The 20053-nt window shown below is 38.2% G+C and overlaps 1 protein-coding gene across 1 annotated transcript in view; it reads right to left on the reverse strand.

The window, feature by feature from the left end:
- Positions 1 to 6227: 6227 nt before the first annotated feature.
- The window catches only part of NTN4 (netrin 4), a 62809-nt gene continuing 48983 nt past the window's right edge, over positions 6228 to 20053 (reverse strand). Inside the window, exons 6-10 of the mRNA XM_072146600.1 lie at positions 18733 to 18928; positions 17739 to 17812; positions 11103 to 11171; positions 7790 to 7960; positions 6228 to 7068 (exon numbers count right to left, since the gene is read on the reverse strand). Coding sequence (XP_072002701.1) covers positions 6932 to 7068; positions 7790 to 7960; positions 11103 to 11171; positions 17739 to 17812; positions 18733 to 18928 — 647 coding nt within the window. The 3' untranslated portion in view covers positions 6228 to 6931. The remainder of the gene's footprint in view (positions 7069 to 7789; positions 7961 to 11102; positions 11172 to 17738; positions 17813 to 18732; positions 18929 to 20053) is intronic.

Consider the following 20053-nt stretch of genomic DNA (forward strand, 5'->3'; position numbering starts at 1 on the left):
AGTGACTAAGCCACTGAAACAATTCCAGTACAATATTTCGGCTCAACACAGACGTCTATTTTTTTTAATGGTGTTTGATAATTTTTTAAAAAAGAATTCCTTGGTATTTCTCGTTGACTCTATTTGATTGTTACCTCTTAGCTCTGTCTTGACAAGTCTGTAGTTATGTGCTGAGATCTGTTGACAGTTAAACAGGTTGAAGGTATGTAACAATACCTGTCTGACATATGCAATTTAAACAAAATTACCATAAATCTTCAGGTCCCACTATGCATTTCAGAGGAGCATAGATCAAGCACTCAGAAGTTTTGTAACAAGCAGACATCGATGTCTATATTTAGGTAGTGAAAGTTAAATGGCAATGAGAAAGTGCTTGTGGATGGATTGTCTGGTACTTTGTTAATTTTTATATTAATGGCATATCCAATGGAAAGATCACCAATATCTAATTGGTGTGGGTACAACACCTGGACCCTTTTTCCAACTCTTTTGGCCATGTCATGTAGGAAATCCTCTTATATATACTGGCATCCAAAATGTAAACAATAATTCTTTCCAAAATGCAAATCACCAGAACCAGTCCGTGAAAACTAAAAAGTTAGGACTATTGGGAAGTTTCTACATGAAGGCAAATCAAAGTATTCATTAAATGGGATTAATCTGCCTGTGACTAACGCATGAAAAATCCTCAAGAACTGATTTGTCATTTAGTTTTTTACTTGATGCGGATATCAAATCTGTGCAATGCAAAATCTGCACAGCAGTCCAAGGTTGGACCTGCCTAACAAAAATTACATTTATTGAGTCAAATTGAGTCAGATTTGCACCTGTTCTACTTCACCTGCTCCTGGTGACTTACAAATACTTAGGACTCTTTCACATTGGCGTTGTTTTCACGTCCATGTTTCAGTCGTGTTCAGTGATTGTTTGCAATGGGTGGTTTCACATTTCAGTTGTTTTTCACTGATCCATTGTCTGTGAAATTTTTTTTTTGAAACCTGCCCTATTTTTTCACGAATGTGGATCACAGAAGGCTATACAAGTCTAAAGTCTTGCAATAAAAAATGCCAGGTCTATTTTGTTTTCACTGATGAGCCTTGGAAGCCGGGTGTTAAACCTGCAGACAATAAAACAATACGGAAATAACACGCATCGGATGTGTAACAAATACGCAAGACACACGCCAGTGTGAATCCACCCTTAGGGCTCATTCACATGGCCGTCTGCGAGGACGTACATGCGGCCGCTAATTTGTGTGGCACCGGGCCGCACACCGCAAAAAGATAGAGCATGCTCTATCTTTCGGCGTGTGTGCGGCCGTGTACCGCTATTCTCTATGGAGGGAGGAGGGGTCACCACTTTTTTGACCATGTCATGCAGGAAATCCTCTCATACTGTAAATGATCATGTCATTATGCATAACATTGAACATTCCACTGTATTTATGATTAGGTTTGCTGATTCTGGTTAATAATAAAACTTTGATGAATGAAACCAGTAATTTGCAAATTGAGGTGTTCTTATTCAATCTGACTGATTTCAGCTGCTTGAAACTTCTTTTTTTCAATTCTACACTGTAGATGTCCACTCTTGCACTGCTGCTTCAAGACTCCTATAGAATTGAAAAGAGATAAATCATTCATGCACAGCCTCCTGACATTTACATTGTTATTAGACAGGGCCCTGTCTTCAAATGGTTTATTTATGTGCTCTACAACTCCAGTCCAAATGCCCATACAAGGGCATATACTCTAATCACAAAAAGTAAGGTATATCTGGTTTGTGGGTTCAGGATGAACCTAAATTCACTCTAATCTTAACAGGTGAGCTTTTTGTAAAATTTTCTAAACTGTTCAATGCAAATGTCAAGCTTATCAATATTTTCATTACTTTTTACACCTGCGGTTTTCTAATAAGAAGCTTCATGGAAAAATTCAAATCAGGTGTTTGAAATTGCCCAATAAATTTCCTGTTTTTTTCATAATTTTTACACAGTCTGCCTCATCATGCTGACAAGTCAATAGCTCACAATAAATCAATTGTACTTCACCATTGTGAGGCTTCAAGATGGATCTTCTCAGACAGAAGTGGCCAATCAGCTAAATGTGTCACACAATGTCATTAGCAGGCTGCAACAGTGAGACTAGAAGAGATAACTTTGCTGGATAAAGGGTCAGTGAGCCTCGGTGCTCTTCATTGCTGAAAGGCGATTATAGCTGAGGAGAAATCAGAAATGATGTTGGAAATGTCAGGGAGAACAATATGCCTCAACTGTGTTACAGTATAAGTAAGTGTGACTAGTCAAAAGGTCAAAACATTAAGGAATGGCTTCTGGAGACTGTGTTACCTTAAATGGAGTGGTCTGCACTTTCTCCACACCTGAATCCAATTGAAACACATTGGGGCACATTTAGTAAGGGTCGTGCGCTGCACTTTTGTTGGACTGTGCATGTTTTCAATGGCTAAAACGGCTTGCACAGGTATTTAAGAAGTGTCTGTGCCAAATTAGGGGACGATCGACTGATTCGGACCAAGCGCCATATTTAACTTGCAAATTGTGTTGCACACCCTATGTTAAAGGTGCATCACAAAAAAGATGGTGAACTCTGCCGGACCAGTGAGGGGAAGCAACGCATTAATGATTTCTGGTGCACAAATTAGTGGATCGCCGCACACAGCATTATAGATGGACAATGCACTTTTAGTGAACTCTAGTGACTTTGTAAGAAAATGTGCCTCTATGGGATCAACAGGGATCAACAGGAGTACCCCTGAACCACAATGACTTGAGGGCAGCCCACCAAAACAGTGTGATGGCATACCTTAGAAGACAGTTATTCCGTTCGGAAAGGTGAGTACAGTGTTAATTTTTTTTTATTAAAAGCTTTGCATATTGGGAGCAAGGGCTAGACGGCTATATACCGGGGGGCAGGGGCTGGCAGGCTATATACTGGGAGATATAGGCTGTTCAGTTTTATACTGGCTGGAGGCTGTGACCAATGCATTTCGCACCCTAAGCTTATTCTCGAGTCAATGGATTTTCCTGGTTTTTTTTTGTGTTAAAATTAGGTAGCTCGGCCTATACTCAAGTCGGCTTATACTCGAGTATGTACAGTAATTTTTTTTTTTTTTTTGAGTAGTGTCAAAAAATATGCAAATACAGAAACATTGAGTGAAGAGAAGTATATTGCTCAGATGTCTGCAACCCTCCTGCCCCACTTTGGACAAGGTAATTTCATGTATTAAATGTTTCATCCATCGGGCGGAAGAGTGAGTGGGGGGGGGGGGGCATGGTGTTATTTTACAGTAGTGGTTACCTTTAAGTAAGTAATTTCATGGAAATAATAATTTTTTTAATGCATTCAAAAGTTGCAACTATGCACAGACTGACCTACACACAAAGACAATGTAAAATAATCAAGTTGTGCAAAATAATAATTCCAAAATCGAGTTTGTGCTTAAAAGCAAAAAAAAGGCTGTCATACATGTCAGAAAAATATATAATACACTTCCCAAACTGCAAATTCGATACCAAAATGTACATTCCTAAAAAAGTCTGAAAAGGCATACAACTTAAAGGGGTTGTCCAGTGACAAGTTGACCTCCCACAGGATAGAGGCTAACTTGCTAATCAGTGGAGGTCACAGTGATGTGACCCAACCTTATACCCCTGATGAAGTGGCGCATGTGCCGGCTGATCTATTTGGTGCTGATGGAGATAGCCGGGCGCCGCACTCTGTCTCAATATCTGTCAGGGCCATAGAGATGAATAGAACATCCGGTGTGATCGGCTCCTCTGTTCATCTTAGGTACAGAAAGGGCTACAATGGACCCCCGTTCTTGTGATCCGTAGGAGTCCCATCACTGAGACCTGCACCAATCAGCAACTTGTTGCAGCAAATTCTGTGGAAAGGGGCTAACTTGACAGTGGACAGCCTCTTTTATATACATTCTTTATCAGAAGTGTCTTAAAGCAGAAGTGTTCTAGTTGCCCACGGTAACAGCTATTTATAAAATTAAAGCTAAGCTCTCGTTGGTTGCCATAGGCAACGAGAACAGTTCTGGTCTAAGACACGTCTGACAAAACTCCCTCATAGTGTCTGCTGGTCAAAACAGGCATTGAAAAGCCTGACTGCAAATTTTAACACACAATTTGCTGTGGATTTTCCATTGTATGAGCACAGTAAACGTATTAATCTAGAACATATTAATATTATTAACATTATATTGATTTGGACATGTGCCCAAAGCAAATTTTTTCAAAATATTCCATAGTGTTTTTGTAATACTTCCCCAGAACTTTTCAGACTGCAAACTAACTTCTAATTCTCATGTGTAATGAGGTCTAGACTCTAAATTCATGACATTAAGGCTCCATGCACACGTCTGCAGCAGCCGTGAAACGCAAACCCCGGGGGAAAGGGGCTTGAGTGCTGCTCACCCTTCCCCTCTCCATAGCGAGCTGAGAGGCTGCATCGCAAATCAGGGCAGGTATAGGACATGTTTTATCCTTTGAAGAGCAGCCGTATGGCTCAGACGCCATGAGACACAATGGGGCAGATTTACTTATCCTATCATGATACCGCGGTGCGTTGTCCGACGGGGATTCGGGTCTGCCGCAATTCACAAAGCTCATGCGCCCCAGTTCCTGTATCCGTCACTTGTGCGCCGAGGTACCCCGGGGTTCACCTGCTTCTTCCCAGTGCATGTAAGTGCGTGTCTTGCGACACATTGCTAAATGTTAAATCCTGCGCGTTGTCCGAATCTGGCAAAATTCGGCGCAAAACGTCGGGGAACCCAACAAAAATCTGCTCTGCGGACCCTAAGAAAACGAGCCCCATTGTGCTCACCTCTCTTAGATGTGTGCAGAAGGCCTAACATTGTTGTTCATAAATATGTTGGACAGTAAGTCTCTAACTTCAGTTGCGACTCAACACAGACTAAGGCTTCATTCACAGGGCCGTTGGGGGACGTATATACAGCAACATATATACGTCATACATATGCCATATATGGTGTCCTATCTGAACCCATGCGCCATGTTTATCTATGGAGATGGGCGCTGACGTGTGCCTGCCGTGCTACGGGCACACATTCGTGTGAATTAAGCCTAAGAGTTGAGTTTTGGATTTCCACATTGTTTATTTCACACCTTTCACACCAACATTTTAGCTAAATGTAGTCTCAGTTTGATTCCAGAATCTTCCATGGATGGATTTATGTAAGGCTTCATATGATCATATAATGTCTCGTGACATCTGTTCTGTGCTCAATTCAGAAACCAAAGCTTGTAACTACCTCAGGACGGTCATAAATCTATTCAAGGTCTTTGAGGATGAACTTCTTTGGGCAGATTTGAGTCATATTCTTCATTTTTTATGTATTCATAACCTTAACTGGCATTTCCTAATAGCCCTGCCACAGTTTTGTGTCGTTTTTTGCCATGAAACAGGCTTACCCTATCTTGGACTTTTAGATACGATGTCATCAAACTACTATCAGTTAAAACATATTGGGGGTCATTTACTAAGGGCCCGATTTGCGTTTTCCCGACGTGTTACCCGAATATTTCCGATTTGCGCCGATTGTACCTGAATTGCCCCGGGATTTTGGTGCACGCGATCGGATTGTGGCGCATCGGCGCCGGCATGCGCGCGACGGAAATCGGGGGGCGTGGCCGAACGAAAACTCGACGTATTCGGAAAAAACGCCGCATTTAGAAACTGAAAATGTGTCGCTCGGGATGCGCTTACCTTCACTCAGCCCGAGTCAGCGAACTCCAGCGCGTTCAGATGCTTTTCAGCGCAGCAGCACCACCTGGTGGACGGCGGAGAAACTACCTTATTAAATCCCGGGCCGCTGGATCGCGAATGGACTGGGTAAGTAAATCTGCCCCATTGACTAGACACAAATCTTCATTTTACAGGTCATAATTCATTACATTGTTATAAACTGCATTTCTTTTACAAACTGCATTTTTTACAGCTCAGTGTGGATGTACTCCATGACATTGGCTAGACAGAATTTGTTCCTGTGCTGGTGGATTTTTGTTCAATGTTCAATGTATTGCACTGCTGCAGGAGCAGTGACTGACAAAGTAACCAGAATGTATCTTCATTTTTTTTTCTTGTTTTGCAGACATTTTATAGTATGATCCAACAGATAATGGCGGGTCACAACGTAAATGTTCTTCAACATCTTCTACATGTACTACTCGTGTTAATGAGTTAATGGTTAATACTTTGATTTTAATAATTGTGATGATCACTTGACAGAGATTTACTCATACTTTTACAATAACGTCTTTTAAAAAAGGTCTTCAAATGAAGCTTTCACAAGTCTTAAATAAACACTGCTTAAAACAGAATAAAACACGTAATAATAATGTCCATTGTCTCATTGTATTTCTGGTAACATGAAATGACTATAAAACATAAATACATCTGAAGAAAACAAATAATATAAAAAGCTTTAAGGTGTCTCTAGTGTCATTTCAGTCCTGTAGCTTTCTTAACACCACTGTCTTGTATAACAAATATAAAAAAAAATAAAGAAATGCAAGAATATTTAGTAAAGTGCTTCTCAAAAACCCTAGTTACATTTCAGGAGGCCGTTTGGGGCACTACCTCAATAGTCCAATTATTCCTTTTGTACCTTCAATGAATTAAGTAATATGGTGATCATAGAAGCTTTAGCTTACACGTTTCCACATTTGTTTTCAAATTTGATGCATCCACAAAATTCCATTGTTTAAGTGTAGTTTCTTGCTATTATGCTGCAAACTTTTCAGACAACCATTTGTTTGCTAAACACAGTTACTGTAGATGAACCTGTAATAGGAGCTTGGCACTTCTGTGCAGTTTCTTAATGTGCGTTTTTTTACTAACTGGTCAATAAATATACTTTATTACTTCTGTATTTCATAATTTGCTCAAATGCAGTCTTTTCTCAGGATCTCAATTACTTTCTTGCCAAGGGAAGGTTTCCAAAGTTGCACAAAACTTTTCATGTTCACAATAAGACGACCAGAACGCATATCCTCATATCCAGCAACCAGATATTCTTGACCTAAAAAAACACCAAAAAACAATGAGAGCACAACTTGTGTTTTTTTCTAATGAATCCTCAAGTTGTTTTATATTTCTTGTTTGTCTCTTTAAAGAATAATTAAACTTTTAACAAAAGTTTATAAATCAACATTACAGATGATAAAACTTTGTAATACACTTTATTAAAGAAAAATGTTCATGTGTCATTTTTACTCTTCCTTTCTTCTTTCAGTTTGTGTAAATCGGTTTACTGCCCTGTACCCACTGTCTCCATGCTCCCTAAGGCTTTTGGGTGACGTAGTCTGAGAGCCCCAGGGAAGTTTGCATAACTTTTATAACTCTATTTTTCTGCAATCGCGGCATAAAGAGTCATAATAAAAGAAGTCCTGAGGAACATTGAGCAGAGGGTCTATCAGTCATATCCTGATTTTTCTCTTCACACTTTCTAAAACTTATGAGTTCTAAAACAGAACTCAATCTTTTGTCTGCCTAATGCATCTCTCTCACCAAAATTCATAGCTCCTAACTCCTCCGGTCCCAAAAGTTCACTTCATTGTAGTAATCTTGGACTCTACCATCAGTTTACTGTTTATTACATCCGTTTACTGTCTACTGTCATGTCTATTAATGTCTAATCATAGAATACAACTATATGTTGCTAATATTTTAAGATAATCATAGGCAAAAAGCATTTGCAAATAAATCCAACAATTGAGCAGGAAACAGGAAAGTAAATATACCTGGGTTTAGTATAGGACAGGTACAGCCCCGATTTGTCCATGATTCCGGGTACAGTGTTCTCTTTCCACGTGTAATCTTTAATTTTGTCATTTTTAAAACTTTTTTAATTTTTACATTCACTTCAGCATGGGAGCCCCTATCGTGGGCCGAGAGTATCTTCACTTTAAGAACTGCACAGAAAAAAAGGAAAACTGTTAAAAATTTTTAAATTCATTTGCCCAGATTTAGTAAAGCCAGTTTTCTGTCTGACTTTCTTTTCAATGCAAACTGATTGCACAGGTATTTAAGAATCGTCCAAGACACATTTGTGTCGCACGGGACACATTTGTGTCGCAGATGCACTATACAGCACTGAAATGGGTGTTCCTGTGCTCAGTTGGACCTTGCACCACATTTATAATGGTAAGGGTGCACCAAAAGTGGTGCACTCTGTCGGAGCAGTGCAAAGAGCGCAATTTTTGATGAAAGTCAGTTTGCGAATAGAGCAAGAGAGTATATCACTTGATTTGGAGCCAAGCATACACTATATTTTGAAGGAAACTTGTTAATAGAAAATGCACTGACACTATCCAAGCAACACCACACGAAACGGAGGCAGGCTATAGAAAAATGGAAAAGTGGATATAGGGTCCAGCGTACAACTTGGTGGTGCTCTGCTTGAAAAACAGTCCATAAAATGAAGCACAATTGAATAAGTATGAGGCGGCAATGTGAAGTACAAATCCTTTATTTTCAGATGCAGCAAATAGAGGACATAACGTGGCGACAGTCCGTTTCGCGAAACAGCCCACCGCCATCTTATCTCAATTAGGCAAAAATATATTGAAGGAAATCTACCATTTGATTTCATGCATTCACCAAACATACCTTGAGAATTCTGTAGCTACACTGATGCAGAAGCATATCGTTTTTACTCTGTGAGCGGAGTGGTTTTTCGGAAAAAACTATGATAAAATTATGATAATGAGGCTCTGTCGCTTCTTTGCCTGGCTCTGGCACTTCTCCTCTCACATTAAGTATGAACTGCTCCATAGAATGATGTAATCACTGTGTTGTGCCTGACAGGCAGAAGTAATAAATCGCGGCACCATCTCCTAGCTGCTGTGTATCAGTCATCCAGCTCAGGTTGATTAGTTCTGTCTGAACAGTTCAGGAAACTCCATGTAATGTGTTTATGAACAGCAGGCTGAATGCAATCCGGCTTTCCCAAGGTCCTGAATGTTATAATTGTTTTTTTTTAGCAAAACCATTCAGCTCAGGGATTAAAGATATTCTTCTGCATCATTGTAGCTATAGAATTCTCAAGGTATGCTTGGTTCAAAATGCATGAAATCAAATGGTAGATTTCCTTTAAGAGCTTACCATTAATAATCATTTCATTTGCAATTATTCATATGTATATATATATATATATATATATATATATATATATATATATATATATATATTATATACACACACATTTCATGCATTCATTTCATTTCACCATAAGTACTGCCAGATGATAAATTGTGTCAGTAAAGAAACACATATCCCTTCTACATACACAGAGTGATGAAAGAGTGAAGGACCTGGGTGCTGCTCTTTGATTTATACATCTTTTTTTTTACGTCTTCCCCTTATCTCAAAGAAAGATTAAATATCATCAATATCACGCTCAGGAAGCAAGAGCAACACATAATCATAATTATTCACCGACAGCAGACCCCTTGAACTTTCCTGCGCAGGGCGCCCTGTCTTTGTCGGATAGTACTTATCTCCTGATCCACTCCCAGAAAGGAAACAGGTGCGGACAGCTTTAACAAATGGGAAGGGAGTTTTATGTGCACACAGTGTCAGCGTATAGAATTCATATATATATTTTATTTGCTAATGGAAATAGAGGAGTAAAGTATTGTCTCATTCATACTGTTAAGTCCTAAATAAAAAGTTCTCATTGAATACATTTTTTTAGATTCACCGCTCTTGCGTGCCATTGGCAAGCTCTTAGTAACATATTCTATAATACTTTGTATGCATCCTTAATCACTACATCTAGTTCTATAACATATGGTCATTATTGGAATCAGTCCCTGAATTATTTATAAGCCTAGAGGCAGCTTGGCTTTAGAGAGAACTTCCAGACATTTCGGTGGACATCCTAATTTATTATCACATAGTATGCAGAAGCTTTTCTGATAAAAGTATTTATTAGCATCTGACATCTCCACTATACATTAATGTAGTTTCATCAAGATTAAACCTATGTTTTAACTCTCACTAGGAATAAATTACTGACCCGAATATAAGCCAAAGCACCTAATTTTACCAGAAAAAAATCTGGAAAAACCTATTGACTAGAGTATATGCCTAGGGTGAGAAATGCATTGGTCACAGCCTTCCCCCAGTATATAGCTAGTGAGCTCTCTGACGCACAGTATACAGCTAGCCAGCCCCCTGCCCCCAGCCTTCCAGCCAGGCATTCCCTCCACTATAGAGCCAGCCCATGTCCCATGTATATAGCATGCCGGCCCCTTTTCTATAGCCAGGCATCCTCCATATATAGCCAGCCCCAGAATATAGCCAGCTCCAGTATATAGCCAGCCAACCAGCCCCAGTATATTGCCAGCCAACCGGCCACAGTATATAGCCGGTATATAACTCGGTACTCAACTTCCCGACGATCACCACAGGTCCTCTTCTTGATCTAGTCGCGCTGGCAGTGACATGTCTGTGCGTGCTGGCAGCACACAGACAATTGACGTCAGCCACTTGCCAATGTCATAGTCTGTGCGCTACAAGCACGCGTGGACTTGGCGCTGCCGACAAGCAGGGATCAAGAGGAAAACCTGCAGGGGCCCATCGGAGAGGTGACTACAAAGTTTATTTTTTTATATACTGGAGTTTAAGCCAAGTGGTGCTTTTTCAGAACAAAAATTGTGCTGAAAAACTCAGCTTATACTCAAGTTTATACAGTAATTTCAGTACAAGGCTGGGGGCAGACTATTAAACAATGCCTATAGAAGTAATTGTCCTTTTAAAAAAAGAACTATCAAAAAAGAAGTGCTGTAAGTGAAAAAAGGCCACACCAAAACCCAATCCCTTTTTTAACAGAAAAAGACCATAAGAAAATATCACTGCAAGCGTTACATTTTTCTTTATTAGATTCTTCAGGCCAAAAAAATAAACTATTCTAATGCCAAATGGCCAGATAAGAAGCAGGTGAATTATAGAAACACCTGAAAGAATATTAGTGTGTTTTTTAAACTATTCTAAAGCCTAGGGAAAACAAAAAAATAAAATGCGTTAATAAAAATTAATCCTGTTACTTACCATAGGAGTACCTCATGTCACAAAAAACTTTTGAGTTTTCTAAAACTTGATCCTTGCATTCACATTTTCCTAAAATATAGAATCATAAATTTAGAGTACAACTGTAAAGTATAAAAACTTTTGCCTAACTCTGCAGTAAGCAAAAATAAGCAATTCTCTAATTGAATCTAATTAGCTATTTGCCGGTGTTAAGCAGCTAGCAGAGGTTTTAACTTGCTCCACAGGCTAATCCCCATTTGTCAGGTTTTCTGGTAACCATGGGAAATTATATAGAACAGCTAGAGACAACAGGAGGCTTGTTGAGATTGGCTTGAGGACCTGCAGTTATGTCAAAAGCATGAGACTCATCACATGCTTTAGATTGGCCAATTACAAACATGCTGTCCTGTTCTGGCTCCAGTGCCCTTAGCTGATGTCACAACCTGGAAGGGCCCTCCCACTTCAGGAATAGTTAAATCTGATTTAATAAGAAACAATGCTATACCAGCAGCATGATAAAGGTATCGTTGGAATTGTGCCAAAGCTATTTTTTGTCAGTACCTTTACAGTTATGCTTTAACCCCTTAACAATCTGGCCCTTTTTTGTTTTTTCATTTCCATTTTTCACTCCCCACCTTCAAAAATCTATAACTTTTTAATTTTTACACATAAAGAGCTCTATAATGACTTGTTTTCTGCATAACAAATTGCACTTCATAGTGACGGTATTGAATATTCCATGCTGTGTAGAAACACCTGAAAGAATTTCCAAATGCAGTGAAAATGGTGAAAAAACTCATTTGCACAGTTTTCTTGTGGGCTTGGATTTTATGGCTTTCACTGTGTGCCCCAAATGACAAGTCTACTTTAGACTTTGGGTTGGTATGATTACGGGGATACCAAATTTGTATAGGTTTTATAATGTTTTCATACATTAACAAAAATTAAAACCTCCTGTACAATTTTTTTTTAAAAATGTTGCCACCTTCTGGCGCCAATAACTTTGTCATACTTTGGTTTACAGAGCTGTGGGTGGTGTAATTTTTTGTGACTTTTGATGACGTTTTCATTGCTATGATTTTTAGGACTGTACAACCTTTTGATCACTTTTTATTGATTTTTTAAATATTTTTCAAAATGGCAAAAAGTGGCATTTTTTACTTTGGGCGATATTTTCCGTTATGGGGTTAAACACAGTGAAAAAACGTTATTATATTTTGATAGATCGGGCATTTTCGGACACAGCGATATCTAATGTGTTTAGGATTTTTACTGTTTATTTATATCAGTTCTAGGGAAAGGGGGATGATTTTAATTTTTAGGGTTTTTTTATTATATTTTTTTTAAACTTTTTTTTTATTTTTAGTACTTTTCAGACTCCCTAGGGTATTTAACCCTTGGTTGTCTGATCGATCCTATCATATACTGCCATACTACAGCATGGCAGTATATGTGGATTTTCCTCCTCATTCATTATAATGTGCTGCTGATGTCACAGGGAGTGATGATCCTCGGCATCTTTTTGAAACCACAGGCAGCTTTGCCGGCAGCGGTCGGCGGGAAAACACCCGTGGTCGGTGCTAGCAATATGCAGCAAAGACTTACCAGCTATGCAGAGGGCTCAGCCTGTGAGCCCTCTCCATGCATCGGGACCCGATGCGTGCCGTACTATTATGTTGCGCGTCGGTAAGCGGTTAAGTATATACATATAACAAACACCTACACATATATATATTTATATAACTAACAAGGAACTAAAATAATACTACATGTTTTAAAAAGCATAATCTGAATACATTTTAAATTTCCAATTTATATTATAAAAGCTTCCCCATTTCCTGCATTAAAAGATAAAGAGATAATAGAAAGAAAGAGAGTGAAAGATATGGAGGGCAAAAAAATGGCATAAAGAGGCAGTCAAGTGACGCAAGGGTGTTGCCATATTTGTCTAGATCGTCGCTCCTTGTGATGTCATTGAGGAGCGATGATCCATTGCCATGTTTTTATAAGGCCCGAATCTCGTTTTGGCAGATCTATTACAATGTGCGATGTGGAAAATCCACATATACTGCCGTACTGAAGGTAAAAGTTAAAAAAATTATTAAAACATAAAGGTTCAAATGACCCCCCTTTCCCTAGAACTGATAGAAAAAATAAACAAGTAAAATTAAAAACATGTTTGGTATCACTACATCCCAAAATGTCCAGTCTATCAAAATATAATAACGGTTATTCCTGGTGTTGAACCCTGTAACAGAAAATGTCCAAAACGTAACTTTTTCAACATTTTGCAACATATAAAAAATAAAACAAAAAGGGATAAAAAGGTCATGCAGTCCTCAAAATAGTAGCAATTAAACAACACCGCAAAAAATGATAACTGAACACAGATCCGTACACCAAAGTATACCAGAATATGGCGAATCAAAGCTTTTTTTTCATACACAAGGTTTAAATTTTTTAAAATGTATTAAAACCTGTATACATTTAGTATCCCTGTGATTGTACAAAGTAGATGTGTTATATGAAGAGTAAAATGAAAGCTGTAAAAAACCAAGCCCAAAAGAAAAGCCGCAAAAGTGTTTTTTCCCTGATTACGCCAAACTTGGAATGTTTATCACGCTTTCCAGTACAAGGCACGTAATAATAAATACTATCACTAAGAAGTACAATTTGTTACGGAGAAATAAGCCCTCATATAGCTCTTGTAGATGTTTGAAGGTGGGAGTGAAAAATGAATGTAGAAAGGCTGCAAAGTAAAAAACTTACTAAATCCTAAATATTGACAAAGCATATTGTATTATGAAAAATACACTAAGATACTAAGTCAGTTTATAAAAATAAAATTCGTGTTTAAGTGTGCTATTGAAGCAATTCTACTACTAGCTAAAAAGGCAGAAGTTTAAAATTAAAAGGAACCTATCATTAGGACACATATTTTAACCTAATGACAAAATAGTCTATTTAATACCAATTCCAAATCTTCTGTTATAATTACATTAGTGATTCCACCCACTTTTCAAAGTATATAAAAGTATACCTGGCTCCCAGCCAGCAAACTGGATCAAGTCACAGGATTGCAATCTCCTCTCTGCTCTATTAGCTCTTCCTCTCCTTCCCCTGAGCTCCTACAGACGTGAGCTGACAGAGATTTGCTTCCAACACAGGGTTAGTTAATGGCTGCAGGAGAGAGAGGGGGAAGAGCTAGACGAGCATAGAAGAGATAATGATGATGGCACAGAGACTGGCAGCCTTGCACAAATACCCCATGACCTGATGCAGTTTTCTGGCAGGGAACCACAAATACCTTTATCAACTTTAAATTAGTTAAACTAGTGATGCTATATATAAATGCGAAATGGGAATAAGGCTGGGTTCACACATCATTTTTTGCCACCGGTCCCATGGCCTGCATTCCGTGATACTGTCGTGTGTAGAATGCTTTCTATAGGCAAATGTAAGATCAATGGTACTGCAATCTGACTAATGGTCCATCCTTTTCCAGTCGATAGGTGGTCCCACCACTGAGGCCACATTTTGTTAAAGTTAATCAAAGATAATGGAAATTTAGAATAAAGAATGCGAGTACAGTCTGTTCTTATTATCTCTGTAGGCCATATGTAGGCCACAAGTAAACAAAAGATCACTCAAATAAGGCTAGGTGCCCACGATAAAGCCAATTCTTAGCAATGTTGGTGGTTGAGATGCTAGAGTAGCCTGCAGGGTTTTGTGTAGGCATATGTTACTGTTTCTGTTCAGTCTTTTTAAGGTGAAAAAAACTTCAAGGGTACTAGACATTAATTATATGTTGTTAGCTTTCTAACATATTTTTGTTGAGGTCTATAAGTGAGTGTTCTCGTAAAAAGTTTGAAGTACAGTCATCTGTGTGGATTTTATAGTGTCTGTGCAAACTGTCTGTACATTGGCTTTAAACTAATGCAAAGGGAAAAGTGTGTGCATCATGCGAAAGAACACTTTAGAGCATGATAGCTGTCTGAAGTAGACAGGGGTTAATTTGGAAGGAAGCAGAGGCACAGGTGTCTCATGACATGCAGCTTTGCAGCACTCCCTTTGTTGACATTCCAAAGAGGGGGAGCAGTAAAATGGGAGCAGTTTTTGGTTTATCCAATAATTAGAAAAAGGAATGTTTGTTGAATCCAAGAAAAACAAACCACAGTTAATGCATTTTTTATTGACACAAATGAATTGTATTAAAATAAAACTTAAACTATGGATTATAAAAACCACAATAAAAAAGCCAGGGGTGATCCATTTAATGTCGGGTGAGGAAATCAATGTGTTACTTTGTATATAGTTACTTAGCGCTTCCTATTCAGCCTTAGCACTTAGTCTGTTAACAAAGCAAAGCCACAGCGGGGTTGATTTGTCAATGTTATCAGCCAATATTCTGAATAATAGCAGAAGACAAAGGCAGATGTGTCATGTGTGATGTGACACGTCATGGGAATGCAACTCCTAGGCCACAAGCTGTGACCAGATGTTACAGGTTATTTACTAAGAAATTATGAACATCCTTAACCCTTTAAGGACGCCGCCATTTTGTAGCTTATGTTTCAGCCCCAACTTTGAACACATTTTTATTTGCCAATGTAATTTAAAGATAGTTTTTTTCATGACATGTTGTACTTCATGTTATTGGTTAATTTCGGTTGATATTTTTTAGTTTATTTATTTTTAAAAATAATTGTCAAAATATTTGAAACATTTGCTATTTTCAAAATCCTAAACTTTCTCCTGTTCTAGCTGATAGTTTTACCAACCAAATTAGTAACTAACATTTCCCATATGTCTGCCTTATGTTTTCATCATTTTTAAAATGTCTTGATATTTTATTACGATGCCACACAGCTTACAGCAGAATTGACTTTTTTGGAGATTTTTGTTTTTAATGAGTTTTGAATTATATAATATTAGAAACCCCTATGAATCACCCTATTTTTCAATTACTCCTCTCCAACTACTCAAAACAACTTCTATGAAGACTGTCACCCCTATGGGATCTTCATAAGACGAATTTAAAACAAAATGGAGTTGAAATTGGTCTAATTTTGTTGGTAATGTGTTCTAAAATTTACAAATTCACAAAAATTTAAAAAGAGAAAATCCATTTCAAAATCTGTTATGCCATTTCTCCAAAGTATGGAGACACCCCACATGTGAACGTTACTTGATGTATGGACTCACAAGCAAAGCGCAGAAGGGAAGGTTTTTCCTGTAGGACGTAATGGTTTTTAGTTGGTTAATGTGAAGGCTTATTTTTTGTGGGATGCATTTTTTTATCAAATTATTTTGGGGTTGCTATGCCCTATTGATGAAAATGTATTAACAAAAAGTACAATACACATCATTTCTGTAACTGATTTTGAGTTATATGTTAACTATATTCTATGGTTCAGTATGATAACGGTAATACTAAATTTCTATATCTTCTATTACGTTTTACTAATTTTTATAAATAAAACCTAATATGGGGAAAAATCTATCATTTTTGCATCACCATTTGTGGAATAACACTTTTATTTTTTGGCCTTTAGAACTGGTTGAGAGCTTTTTTGCAGGACATGTTGTACTTTACAACAGTACAATTTTGATATAGATACGGTTTACACTCGAGTATAAGCCGAGGCCCCTATTTTTACCACCAAAAACTGTGAAAACCTATTGACTCGAGTATAAGCCAAGGGTGGGAAATACATTGGTCACAGCCTCCCAGCCAGCAAGCCCCCTGTAATATACAGCCAGCCCTCTGTAGTATATAGCCAGCCGGCTTATGCTTATTATGCTTATGCAAGTTTACAAATAAGTTTACAAATATGTTAACATACTCACGCTACCTTGTGGTCTGAAAATGCAAGCTCTTTGAACTTTATCATAGTGAATATATGGTCAGCACCCGGATACGTGAGTTGTTTAAAAGGACATTCAAAGGATGGACTGTGATTATGCTTATGCAAGTTTACAAATAAGTTTACAAATATGTTAGCATACTCACGTTACCTCGTGGTCTGAGAATGCAAGCTCTTTGAACTTTATCATAGTGAATATATGGTCAATTTATCAAAAAATGTGAATGTTTTACGAGAAATTATGAAGTAAAAGGAAGATTTTATCCAGAAAACTTGTGTGGTTAGTTTTGCTTTTGGACATTATTTATTTGATGCGTTTGGGGAGTGAAGGAGAGCTCCTAGTCCTAGACCACATCACAGATTAATATTAGCTCCACCGTTTATGTATTTGTTGTATAGCCAGCCAGCCCCCTGTAGAATATAGCCAGACAGCCACCTGTAGTATATAGTCAGCCTCCTGTAGTATATAGCCATCCAGTTCCCGGTAGTATATATCCAGCCCCCTTTAGTATACAGCCAGCCACATTTAGTATACAGCCAGCCAGCCCCCTTGGATATATAGCCAGCCCCCTGTAGTATATAGCCAGCCAGTCCCCGGTAGTGTATATTCAGCCCCCTTTAGTATACAGCCAGCCCCCTTTAGTATACAGCCATCCAGACTCCTGTTTGGGGCATGTTTTTTGTCATCAAAGTCAATTGTTATGAATTTTTATTACATAAAATGTTACACTCTGAATCAAAATTGCATAAAGGTGCCTATAACTATAAACTATAAATTCAGACTGCTCACCTGAATGCCGAAGAGCTGAAAATCCCTGTTCACTTGATAGGAAATCAGTACCATGATACCAGTCTATTTCGAAGCTGTGTATAAGGAAAATTAGCTTATTATAAACAACTCCACTATTCTCTAGGTATATATTATATGAGGACTATAACAGTGCTCTGTGGAGCCTTTTCTCACTGCTGTGTGGAATAGGACCTATATGCAATATAGTCTCATGATGGTAGACATCCTAGTTCAAATTGTCATCTAGAAGCTAGATGTACAAAGAGAGGGGCATTTACCATTGCGCCAGTTTTTTTGGCAGCCTCCTTTTTTGTTGCTATGCCTTGTGCACTACATTTATTATATGTTAGCGGCACAATTTTTTTTGTCACTCAATTTGGTTGCAGCTTTCAATCCCGATACTTTTCTTACTCTTATTGCTTCAAAACACTTTTTTGGCGCATTTAGTGCCACAAAATTAGACCAACAAAAAGCAAGTCTACCAACTTCTAATTTCTGATGCTCATTTATTCTACTTACGGTGTCCCAAATTTATTATGGCCATGCACCATAATATAACACAACAGTACAAAACACTGCTAAAATCAGGCACCAAAAAACTAGTGCCAAAAATAATTGTCTTGTTGCTGCTTGTAATAAAGATTGCAAATGTTACACAACCAGCATCAACAATAAGGAGACACCATGACAAAAACGTGAAACAGTGGGCCAGAAAAAGTTTTGCTTTACATATCAGGTATTTATGATATATCTGAAAAATGCATAAACACTTAAAGATGGGATTACCCTCTTAAGACCAGGACCTCAATAATTATTTATTACACACAATTTGTGATATAACATGTAATTTATAGTGATTACTACGGTATACATACATTTCAGGATTGGAAAAAAAATGTAATTAGGTATCTACAACTGCACAAAAGATTGTTACACAATATTTTGTGTGCATAATACAGTATTAAAAAATATGTGTCAAGCAGACAGATCTTACTTGTTGATACAGTCTCCAGTTAAAGAATCACAGTTTCCAGCACATGCACATGGCCTACAACCATATTCACCGAATCCCCAATATCCGACCATACACTGGTCACAGGTAGGGCCGGCTACACCAGGTTTGCAAGGACAGTTTCCATTTTGAGGGTCACATAAGAGTTTTGCTGATCCAACTGGGTGACAGGAACATGCTAAAACCAGATAAGAGGGAAAAAAATTAGTGACCCATGTAAAATGGAATATGATTAGATACTACTACAAAGTTCATATCAATACATGTTAAAAATGCACATGATTGAAACTAATCACTATTTAGTACACATACAATGTTCGGTCAAGTCTGGCATGTATGTGTGTCTGTGCATTGTACAGACACATATACATTGTGCACTTGGAGTACATTGCAAAGGCAACAGGGACAAATGTATGCAAGGAAGCCCCCCTTTCTTCTGTGAAACCCATTAGAAGGGTAGTCTCTGTCCATCTCCAATTTTGGGAACTGCATGCAGCTGACACTTGTTTTTAATTTTCAAACTTACATCAACGTTTATATTTTAAACTCATGGACAACCTATTTCGGAAGCCAATATAAATCGCAGACAAACCACATGCAGCATCTGTAATTGTTGGGCTGCATCTGTGTGCTATCTTTTTTTTTTAAAAGTATTTATTTTTGCAGTTTTTGAATTTTTATACAAACATAATAAACAAAACCAGAAATCAAGATTGTCTGTCACATATTTCCTTCCCCCCAATACAGGATTATTATACAACAGCCATGGTAACAGTCAGGTTCTTACTGCGTTTCAAAACTACCTGAGGGATATTACACAGTAGATAACAGCAGGATACTGCAGCCAGACATCTTGATACAACACAAATAACTATTGACACGTAGACAATCAGTCACACACACACACACACACCAGCACGCTCAGTCTCCTTCATCATGGAGAGGAATATAAATCACATGTGATTATAAGGCTGTATGGGGAGTCGCGCACCATCTGGACCAGATGCGGTCAAACTTCTGGGGACACTTCCTGTTGGTATACAGGGACCGGTAGTGGGGAATGACACTATTAATGAGTAGTATCCATCTTTTTAATGGAGGGGGCTCCTGGTCCTTCCAGGTCATCACCACCACTTTTCGGGCGTAGTATAGGACAAACCTAAAGAAAATTTTGTCATAGTGGCCATTGACAACTTCATTTATGATGCCGAGGAGACACACAGAGGGAGATAGTAAGCGTGGGAAATCAAAGTGTAAATTAAGGAACTCCAGCACTTCGGACCAGAAGACATGGACCCTAGGG

Source organism: Engystomops pustulosus, chromosome 4 (genome assembly GCF_040894005.1).
Source record: "Engystomops pustulosus chromosome 4, aEngPut4.maternal, whole genome shotgun sequence".
Lineage (NCBI taxonomy): Eukaryota > Metazoa > Chordata > Amphibia > Anura > Leptodactylidae > Engystomops > Engystomops pustulosus.